General features: G+C 40.9%; 1 protein-coding gene across 1 annotated transcript in view; it reads right to left on the minus strand.

Moving 5' to 3' along the window:
- Positions 1 to 1,238: 1,238 nt before the first annotated feature.
- LOC105626172 (protein turtle) overlaps positions 1,239 to 11,968 on the minus strand; it is a 67,924-nt gene continuing 57,194 nt past the window's right edge. The window contains exons 12-14 of the mRNA XM_012207483.1: positions 11,378 to 11,605; positions 10,762 to 10,855; positions 1,239 to 2,433 (exon numbers count right to left, since the gene is read on the minus strand). Of these exons, the coding sequence (XP_012062873.1) occupies positions 1,239 to 2,433; positions 10,762 to 10,855; positions 11,378 to 11,605 (1,517 nt within the window). The remainder of the gene's footprint in view (positions 2,434 to 10,761; positions 10,856 to 11,377; positions 11,606 to 11,968) is intronic.

Below are 11,968 nucleotides of genomic sequence, written 5' to 3' on the forward strand. Positions count from 1 at the left end.
GTGCGTGCGTGCGTGTGTGTATGTGTGTGTGTGTGNGTGTGTGTATGTGTGTGTGTGTGTGTGTGTGTGTGTGTGTGTGTGTGTGTGTGTGTGGGTGGGTGATGCATGTGTGAGTGTACATATGTAAGTGTCCATATATGAGTGTGTGTGGTAATTCTTCGATTATCTTACTTTTTTGTTTTGCTTTCGTTTTTAATTATTACTTACAGCATACGATTAAATTTAATCTTATATTTAAAAGGTATACGCGGAGCATGTACAGTGGTACAGTTTCTTTGGAGTATCATGCCGACGTAACTATTTCCATTTTTTTGCTTTTCCGTCTTCCCTTCTCATTATTCTTTCGTCCCGATTGTGATACGGGACGATTCGATACAATTAAGCATCTCTTTGAGCCAATCGGGAGTATATCTCATTCTTCTGCGCACAGTTCCACTGAGTTTAAAAAAAAAGAGCGTCCTCTTCCTGTTCGTTTTCCGTGAATTCTTCCATATGTTCCTCTACATTATTATATATAGTAACGTTAAAAATCACGGTCCTCTAAACCGGACATAGGCGTGGTTGGTGTACGCGGGATATGACCAATAATTATTGGATTCAAACATTTTCGTTTACGCACTTCGTTTCTATTATCGTCCCAGCGTGATCGGCGTCGCCGAGTTATTAACCCCCCTCCCCCCTCCCTCTCCCCCCCGAATAAATGATATCGAGATTGTTTTTTTTCCCCCCGTAGGATACTCGTCGGTCCTCTTAATCGGTAAAACGGGCGAAACTTCGAAAGATTATCGTCTTAACGTACAGTTCTACTACGTCGCTCCTGTCTCGTGGTCGTGCGAAACTTATGTATCCTGAGCTGATGCTTATAACAGCCTTCTTTTGTAGATGGATGACCAGCTACTAGAATTGACTTAAACTCCTCTAAATGCGGAATCACGTGTGATGATGATCCTCGTTGTGCTGCGGTGGTTGGTCTTCGGTGATGATCATGTTGTCCTCGCCGTGTTGAAACGCGCGATCTTCTACGGTAGTCGAAAGCCAGTACCAAAATCTAATCGCGAATGATATCTAGCTTCCTTCGAGATTTCTCTTAGCTCTTGTCTTGAGAATTACTTTCGTCTCACACATTATGTATTTAACTCTGCAACCATTCGAATCGTTACTTGATCGTTAGACTTGCGGTACAGCGGTTCTAATGAAATTGAATCGTTGATCGATCGTCAAGATCTCCTTCAAGTTTTTCAACATGCACTTTCCAAGTGCGCACTCTGTCGTCTTCTCGCCTGTCTCTGCCGAAACTGATGAAATTCCGCCTTCATCGCCTGTACTCGGGCCTCTATGTTCTCTCTGCTATATCTCGGTGCCTGTTGATGTACCATGTGCACTTGATGGATGTGGGGAACGTGGATTGTGTGGATCTGATGCATCGGCGGTCTCTCCTCCCGCGTAGGCGTCGAGGCCGATGTTGGTGTCGGCGTGCACGACACCGGATCGAACTCGTAATGGCCATCAACGCTGCCGGCGTCCACGGCATTTTGTATGTGCGTGTGTCCCACTTTGGCCTGATTTTGAAGCTCAAGCCAGCGACCCACCAGCGGCGGTGGAGGTGGCCTGTAAGGCGGCGGTCTCCATTCGGCAACCGTGCTACCACTTCTTGAGCTCTGGTTCTGCTGCGAGGTATTCTTGCTGCCGAAACCCGAACTGCTTGATCTGCTCTCAGGCGAAGTCTCCAGGTCGGGTGAGGCAGCAAGCTCTGGTGCCGATCTGGCGTGCCTTGCGTGTCTTGGCGGCAATCTCGCCCTAGGTCGTCCAGCCGGCTGCGGCGGCGAAGATGTCGCTAACGGTTGAACCGGCACGAACCGCCTCGACTCGGCATGGATCGCCTTAAGCGACGGTAACTCTTGGCTGTATCGTTGGTGTACGCTGCGAAGCTGGAGATAGCCGGGTGGTGTTGGGAAGGAACGTTCGCCAGAGGATGGTTGTTTGACAGAGCTGAGATCGCTGAAGTACAAAGGCGTCCAGGGAACCTGAGCCCCGCTCGGCGAACTGGCCAGGAACCTAGGTGATGTGATTGTACAAACATTCGTGGGCGGTATTCTCGCCAAAGGGTTTACAACGCCATGATGACAACCTGATGGCAGGGGACCTATAGACACGCCGCTACCGTCGGATCTCAGACTTAGCTGGCTGATGCCAACCAGGGGGCGTCGCCACGAGGATTTAAGCCGTTGCTTTGGCAGGAATCCACCGTCGTCGCTGCTGGAGACGTCCAGGATGCTGTTGTTGGCCGAGCTGAGAACCGAGTCCGCCACGACGAAGCGGCCGTCGGCCGCTCGGGAGATTTTGCCTAGCGGACGACAGCGGCACGAGTCCGGAGTATCCGGGCTCAGGATCTCCTTCAAGAGGCTTAAACCTGGTACTCGGCTTTTTCTAGGTCTATAGGACAGAAGAAGCGTTAGAGCAATCACGGTGGTGGTGAATGGCAGGTACGGTCCGATCGAGCTCGCCGGAGGATGATCTTGGCGTATAGGATTCATGCGAGATCCATCGCCTGTTTTCTAGTATCCAAATTTCTCCAAAATGAATATATTTTTATTATATCACGAATCTAAGTGTACATTAAATGACAAAAAGACGTATATACATAGATAATTGTTGAATCTTGATATTATTGATTGATATTATTGCTGTACGCTATTTTTAGTATAATAAATGAAAATATCTACTTCTTTTAATTTTAGTATTTTCTTTTTATTTCGTTTGAATTGATATTGTGGAGAAATTTCGATATCCACTACGAATTTATTTATGAAATATTACGGAACTCATTTCATTTAATGAAATCGTTTACTAAAACAAATACTTCTGAGATTATTCGCTTCTTCCTCCGAAGTGATCCATCGGCCGCTCGGATACGGCAAATACGTGCAACACGAATGGCAAAAGACACGCATTAATGAACGAAAGTTAAATAACTAGAACAAACGTAACGTAAATGCCAATGTTCAAGTTAAATATGACAAGATAATTATCAATAATTAATTACTCGTACGTATAATAACGAATAATAACGGATGCAGGCAGGGAAGGCATGCGCATGCACATTCCGGTGCACGAGTGGTCGGGCGTGACGTGGGTTGTGGATAGGTTGGCCTCGGCAGTGAATGGATCTTTTTTTCTTTCTTTAATTTTCACGAAACGAATTTTATGTTTCTTTTATATATCTTTTCTTTTTTTTTGCTCGCAAAATTTTGTTCCGTTTTCATAAATATCTTTTTGCGCGATTCTTTTGCATTTTCTTTTGATTTCAATCAGTGAATAGCAATTGTGGATTTAGGTGCTCCGAAACTCGTCACCTTTTCTCCTCCTTCGGGTCCGGCAGCAAGGAAAGATGGGGGAGAGAGAATGTTGTAACACAACGATTACATTCACAAAAAACAATATATCGTAGCGATAATGATAAGAAATATAACGCTAAATAACCGAATGTCATTTCTAGGCGGTGGTGTTAGGGAGCAAATAGATAAATAGTGTCTTATGGGTGTCCGGTGGAGACGCGTTTCATCGTCATATATCGATTTGACTCGATCAATGTCGGATTGGATACGAAAGTTGAAAGGCGTTTTGAACAGTACACTGTTTCCTCGTTTGGAAAAAGTTATAAGAAATAACAAAGACATAGCGAAACATGTAGAAAAATGAGGCATAAGTATATAGATAATCGAGTGCTTCGTAGAAAAAAAATTGCGAGTAATTGCAATATTATTTATAAACTATTATTTATATTTTGACAGGATAATCCTTATAAATATATAAACAGCGACGCAAAGTTCGATTAAACAACTTGATTGAATTTTTATATGTTATTTAATTAAGAATGTTCATTCTCCTCGAAGCACTTGATTCTGTAAAAGAAAAGTAGGAACACGAAGATTATGACATAATCGAGTAAATTATAAAAGTGCGAATTGTCGTTGAAATTAATTTTAATTGTCGGATTTAAGGATGACAAGGTCGGTTTAACTGTGTACGTCAATTTTAACGGGTTGAATGGGATAATGCAACGAGATATCGTAAACGATTAACAGATGGATACGACAACGGTGGATATATGTATATGTGGATACAAGTTTTCGCGTGGCCGCAACAAGCGCGGCTTACCTATCTTCGCCTTGCGCTTATTGCCGCGTGTTCGCGTGTAAGCGTGAGCGTGTCTGTCTGTTTATTGGTCATCTAGAATCGACAAACTGGAAGCAATCAAATAACACAAGAAGCTTGAATTAGAGCTCCGTCGTGGCCGTGCGCGCCGCAATAAATGCAGCCCGACGTGCCATATGTATGCCGCTGAAACTTTGGTGTCGCACAAATCGAAGTTTTATTCGATTCCTCTGACAAACGTTTCTTCGATATAACAACCAATTCGTCAGCTGGCTATTATCGGACGTACGAATATTGTTTTTCGCATCTATGACGAAATATGAAGGCGATGCTCGTGTCACATGCGACGTGTATGTATGGACAGAGAATCGTATTGGATGGTATTGCGAAAATAGCAATTGCTCGTAAGACTAATGTTGTGGACTAATACCGTGATATGATGAGCTAAGAGAGACGTGATTAGTAATGTGAAATGGTATGGTAAGCACGGCATTGGTGAAATGTGCTTCGAAATTCTTTAAATATTATCGTCATGACTCGTCTTTAATTAGAGATGCCTTGTAAACGTTATATAATATTAAATAGCATGCATCAAACTAAAATTCAATTCCAATGATCTAGAAATATACAGCAAGTTACCGGATAATCTTTAACAAATCAATTACTACAAATTCTGATAGATGAAAATAAATTTATACATGAATATTTATGTGAGAAGTTATGAAAACATACCAGTAACTTCCTGCTGACTGTTTATGAAGTAATTTAATAAATGCTAAAAAAATCATCCAAGAATTGTTAAAAGAATTCATCCAAGAGAAATGTTCATTGCACGGTGTATGAAAATTAAGAATTAACTATCATAAGGAAACTCGATGGTTAATAAAGTATAAAGCCGTTTCTACGGAAATAATTTTTAAAAGAAACAACGTAGATAAATGAATTGGAATAAAATTCATTATATGAATAACACATCGAGTCGCCGCAAATTTATCTCAATTAATTGAATAGATAAGTGATAAATGAAAGCGTCGTCATAGTGAAAGTTTTTAAGTCAAGCGATATAGTGATGTGATGATAGCGCATTGTTAATATACCTTTTAGTGTCATATTTATAATAATAATCTGAAAAATATTAATAATTAAAATGTGTAAATACGTGAAAATATTTATACAAGAAAAATATAAAGAAATATGACATACTTTGAAAAGTATTGCAATCATGTTGAGCGCTGTAAAAGCAAAAGAAATATATAAATGATAGTTTAATGTTAATAGAGAAATATAAATCAAAATTGAATATGAAGAATTGCAAAATAGTGAATGCAAATGCGACAAAGAATACATTAACAATAAAAAGATATTAAGCATATTATATGAGATGAAGTTTAAAAATCGCAAAGAAAACACAATAAAGTTACTGAATTATTCAATAGGCGCAATCTATCTGAAAGCTAGCGTTTCAAAGCAATAAAGTATAGATGTCTTCCATATAAAAGACATTGAAAACTGTTTAGAATGGTTACTGCACTCTCTGAGATAAAATGTTTTCGAAAAAAAAAAAAAAAAAAAAAGAGATGCGCCTCTCGAACATATTGCGCTTGGTGCAAATTTGCTAGTTAATAATAAAAAAGGAAATTAAACACTAATATAAAGATAATGAGTTAAATACTTTGTAATTTGATAAAGGAAAAAAGTGTATATCATAATGATGATTTTTCACAAAGAAGCAGTAATATGAAGAATGGAGGAATAGATTGAGTCAAAGTAGGTAATAACAATTTATACTTATATAATAATAAGCGCGCGTGACAATGAATCCTATACAGAGCGAAGAAATATATACACGTAATAAAAGAACAATGAAATGAGTAAAGCACGATAATAGACTGACAGAGAGGCGGACACCGCATTGGGACTTACTCCTGGTTCTTGAAATAGTACATAAAAGAAGCAATGTAGATCGATACATTAATGACAGTGAGTGTAATGCAGAACAATACATGAAAAAAAAAAAAGCGAAAAATTTTTCGCAGATCGGCAGAAAAGAATTGAAAAAAAAAAGAAAAAAAAATCTACCGCCTTGCCTCGATTTCCCTTTATCTATGTACTCCCTAAGACCGCCGAACGAAGGTATTAGGGTACTGACTGGATGTTACTAGTGTGAACTCCTAGCTGTTTTGCCTGTATTGCAGATCTCATCTACAGTCATGACAATCATCCTAAGTAGTAGTAGATAGTAGTAGGTGGTAGTAGATTAGTAGGTCCTAGCAGGTAACATTGCAGAGCTGTAGTCTCGCATAGTAGTAGCAGTAGTGGTAGAGTAGCGGTAGTACTAGTAGTAGTAGTAACGGGCATGTGTCCCACCGGCAATTGGCGTTTCGCTCGCTCGATCGACCGAGGAGGATCGACGACTGACGGAGAATGAAATCGATCTGACAGTTCGTTCGATCGATCGACGGACCGCTCGGTACGTGTTTATACACACACAAACACATATACGTATACCGTCGGCGGGAATTTATTTTCATGGTTCTTGGGAGCAACCGTGGTCTCGGGTACGTAGTAGTGGTAGTAATAGTAGCAGTAGTAGCGGTAGTAGTAGCAGTAATAGGTAGTGGTAGTAGTAGCAGTAGTAGTAGTAATAGTAGTAGTGATAGTACTTGGTTTTTTTCTGTGTGGCTAGCGGAGATTAGGCTTACTGTTCCGCCTCTCTATGATAAACACGCTCTCGTAATCTCGATTATCGAGGTGAAGTGCGTGATGGTCACGATCACGGTTCGGGGGGGCCTGCTCGTGGACCGGCTCCGAGGTGGCAGTGGCGGGGGTGGTTACTTGCGTAGGAAGTGGTGATTGATGAAGAGGTTGTGGTGGTGGTGGTGGTAGTTGCGGATTCAACGGGCTGCAACGGGTCAGCGTCGAGACTGACTCGCCGCACGCGTTTAGATTTGTCGACCTACAGAAAACACAGAGAGAGAGGAGGACAAGAGACGCCCACGATTTCTTATCGTCTTGTCTTTCATTTTTCCTTTTTCGTTTTTTTTTCTTTTTGTCGCAACGGCTATCTTAGCTGGCTTGTCGCTTTCCTCATGGTTGCCGTTTTGCGCGAGAATCGATTTAGGGTCGGAGACGCAGGGCGAAAGAAATAAAAAAATAGACATTGAGAGAAAGGTAGCTGGGAAATCTCTTTATTGACTACGATCGATAGATTCTCTACTATCTACCGACGTTTTTCTTTTCAATTCCTTTCTTTCACACTTTTACTGATTTAACTGATAACGTTTACGAAATATCACCCTGCGTCCTTCCTCTCCAAAGTCTCACGACCCTTGACGCTATTCTCTAGTTCGCGTCGGCTCTCTTCTGATCCTTGCTCTGATCGTAATCAAGGTACATAGCACCGAGATCCTTTTAGGCCTGTATTCGTAGTTGATATTTTGAGCTGTCTAGTCAGTCGACAAGCACATCGATTGCAGTCATTAGAAAAATACATGAAATTATTTAACGTATAGAAAAAAATTACGTTAAGGATTTTAATTTATTTTAAGGCCTTTTTTAATAATTTTTTTCTGTCTCAAGACAAAAGAAGTTATCACTGTCCGGGGAAAATTAGCGTAATATCTCTTATCCGACACTGTTGGAGCATTAGAAAATTGCAATCGTTGCTTCTACTTGGCACACAGCCCAGATACGTGACTACGAATGCGGGCCTCAGAAAAAAAGAACTCTTGGCAGTGGCTGAACCGTCCAGCCCGTTCTGGATATATAACGTGTAGGTATATAAATGTGCAATATCGATGACTCTCGATATAATTCTCGACAAACGCGATCGCGCTTTCAATGAAAATTTGCGAATGTTTCGACTTATCATGAGGGTGACGATGGATGATACATGATGGAAGCATGAAATAGCAGGATTGTTCGAAGAACTGGAGACAGTAATTACACGCAAGGCAGTATCAAGTCTAGATTATGGTAGCAACATCTTTCACATTGAAATATATTAATAAGAGAGCTAGTCTGCTGATTGTAGTAAAAGAAAAAGGAGGATACAATCAATATATTCGAATATATCAATTACAAAAGCGCATGCTTGATCGCAAATTAGACAATGTAGAAGACAATAGTCGAGAACACAGCGCCATGGCTGCGAAATTAATTTTGCTTATAATTACATATATGTGCAGTTCATTTTGGTATGGCTTCGCAATCAGCTTCGAACCTACGAGAAAATCTGTATTAGATATCATGCGATCGTACTCGATCTCGATACATTCGATTGGTGGATCGAGGTTCGTTTTGTGGAAGCATGAGCATGAACATGTTGCCTGTGCGTGTAAAAATACAATTCACGAAGGAACGGGATAAAGAAGACTGGATTTTTATTAGCACCCTCACGATAAGCGCCACAAGACACACGAAAAGCATTGAAATTTGATACGACAATACTGCTAATGATTGCATTCGAGAGAATCAAACAAGGGCAACGATGCAGCTGATAAAACGATGATAGTGAACATGACTGGGTCGAATGAATTGTTCTAAAATTCGTCGCGGGTTCAGGCTCGGCCGAATAACGAGACGCGTATATGTACGGTAAAAAGGCGGTGCGAAGTCAATGGAGAGTTACGATCCAGAATAGGCATCACTGCAGTCGTATTGTGGACTTTTGGATGCCGCGATGGAAATCATAACAAGAGTTACAACTGTGTTATCCGCTACTACACGTGCAGTCCGCTTGTCATAAAATCACTAATATAAGCCGAACGCCCCACGCGCTACGCCGTGGCTTGTCTTTTTTCTCTTTTCTTTCCTCTTTTTTTCCTCTCGTGCATACGCGGGATGCGTCGAAAAATACGACGATCGCACGTCTGCGTGTTTCATTTCTCATTTTCTCATTCGTTTCCTTTTTCAGTGTGTATGTGTTTCAGATCGGTGCAAATCGCAATCATGGCGATCCAAATCTAGGATCCGTTCCTCGATAGAATCAATCATACGATTTCGTGATTGTACAAAAAAAAAACGAAATCTTATTCTTTACTTTAATTTAATAAAATAATTGCATTTGCATTCAGTGCTGTTCCAGTCGAGTTCCTCTTACATTTTTTAAATCGAATGAATGTAATAGAGACCGCTGTATTTGATCCGGTTCATTTATTTACGAAAAGCCCGTCTCTTACGCGAAACTCTCGTTCCTTTTCGTATATTCCCGCATCGGTCGGAAAAAACGAGTTTCGATGCGAGAAACGAATTGGTTATCGCACTCGCAATTATCCGCTGCGTACGATACGCCGCGTGTTATTTGATTCGAGCCACGAAATCCGATTCGATTCGGAGCGCCAGATCGCACATAGCGAACTCGATTCTTTCGTTTATGTCTAATGGAAACGTGCACGCATGCACGCACGCATGTGGTGTTGCGCGTGGGAGTGTCTGCGTAAATTACTTATCGATTATCGAAAGATCATTTCTCCAACCTCGTCCAGAATACCTCTGCTGCTGCGGTTTAGTCTGCCGGTTTAATTGCTACGATATATACATCTAGAAGCTCATAGTGTTATGTATGGCGCAAGTAGATCAAAAGAGGTTCTGTCGTTCCTCGTTTCCTTAATCCCCTGTTTCAGAGGGATAGCGCTTGTTCTTTGTCAAAGTGGATCGAGCTGACGGCAGGAGAGAGAATGGATTTCTCTCCGTACGTCTTGCTAAGTCTTGCGGTCGTATATGTCTTTGTAAACGTGTCGCTGGTACGACAACGGCATGTCATCGTTACTTCCGATTAGCTCGCAAAATGATCGAGCCATTATTAATTTGAGAAGTGACATTACGAAAGAGGGATTACCATTAAAGAAAATTGTGGCTGCACAAGAAAGTCGTTGGCGTAAGAGCGATACGAAGTATATATGAATTTTGATACACCCAGAGCAATATAAATATTAAATTGTATATTGCGTAATTATATGTATATTATATTAGAGGTGAATGTTCGAATATCTGTTGAACTAGAAGATTATTCATGAGAGAGGTTTCGTAAATGCTTGCGGTGCTTCAGTCGCCTATTGCTCGTTAAGAGGGGGTGGAGTGGACTTAATCGCTAGTTCTGGCTAAACCTAAGTGATATATGTTTCTTCGAAGTCGCATCTGCACTTTGTGACACATTTTGATGGTACAAAATCGAGATTCGATACTTGTACTATCTATTTTATATCTTAAAACACATAATGGCCTCTCTGGCTTCTAAAGAGACATCATTTTAATTCTATTCACTGATCATTTGCGTTAGAATTCATCTACGAACATTTATTGATTGTTGCGAAATTATTATTTATATATTGGATTATATTTGAAAAAGTTCATCATAAGAAATATTTGTTTACAACTGGAAGAGGTGTTATTTCTGAAATTATTGATTTTGATTTGAATTTCATATATTTTTGCTAATCTCAGATTTTAATTGGCAGGATTTTAATTGGCGGATTTCTAATGCAGCTGCGACCCCTTCGGTCTACTTGTTGTATGATTGGAGTCTTTATAATTACTCCAAAGCATCGTAAGTTAAGATTCCCTGGACCTGAAGGGATAATGGTATGTCAGATGATAGACACTCACTTTTTCAAAGGCACTGTTCCCTGGGGTCCCTGCCCTGCGCCGTTCCTGGCGTCGGTGACCCGGCAGGCCACCATATTATACGCTGAAAGCAGTTCTACAATGTTACATAACTATGTTAACTATGAATGTTCAGGTTCACAGGTGCATGCCTGGTGCCTGTGTTGCCAAATCGTAGCCGTCTCTTTGACCAGTCCTGGGCACTGAATACAAACGGTTGTCACAAAGCGAGTTTTTAGTAAAAAGTTAAAAAACAGTGAGCCTAGGACGGACCAAATAAGAGAAATAACGCACACATTCACAAAAGTAACTTATTTTACCTAACCTTATTATTAGATACACTGTTTCGTTCCAAGGACATAATTAAAACAATTAATTAGCAGTTAGTACATTAAAATCAACACATTTAGATTCAAATGATTAAGCGAAAGCGTTTAATTACAATTTCATTAAATCTCTTCACTATATACGGTATTAATTTCATGAGACTTCTCTTTGTGAGAACTTTGTTTCTCATACAAAAATCAATATAGAGACGACACAACCAGGAGCACAGGTCCAGACGAATTGCGAGCAAAATGGTGTACGATACGTCGATAACGCCACGGGGCGTTCATACCTTTCTCCTGTTTTCGTCTCTTCCGTTTATTGCATATCTTGACCGCGCATATGCTGAGGATGATGGCGACAAGGAAGAAGAGGATGCCGCCCACAACGCCTGCGGTGATCGCTTTGTGCTTAACACGAGCCGGTACGGGAAACTTCACCTGGTCGCTCGCGCCGTAATTCGTGGCTGAGTTGGCGAACACTTGGAAATAGTAGGTCCTACCACCGACCAGGTTCTTCACTGTGGGCGTTCGCGTTAAACGGAAATCGCATGAAAGCCGTACTCTCGAAAATCGGATTCGATAAGTAATATTGGTTCATGAGTACTTTGAAATTACTCGTACTCGATGTTGAACGCCTGTCCGATGCTCGTATAAGAAATTTTATGCATAATAATCATTGCGATCAACAGACAGAAAGACAGACAGACAGAGAGAGAGAGAGAGAGAGAGAGAGAGAGAGAGAGAGAGAGAGAGAGAGAGAGAAATACTACTAACTAACTAACTACGTACGTCGTCGTCGTCGTTCGTCGTCGTGTGTCGTTCGTACGTCGTCGTCGTCGTGTTAGTAGTAGTAGTAGTAGTAGTAGTAGTTGTTTACCGGT

Source organism: Atta cephalotes (assembly GCF_000143395.1).
Source record: "Atta cephalotes unplaced genomic scaffold scaffold00004, whole genome shotgun sequence".
NCBI classification, from domain to species: domain Eukaryota; kingdom Metazoa; phylum Arthropoda; class Insecta; order Hymenoptera; family Formicidae; genus Atta; species Atta cephalotes.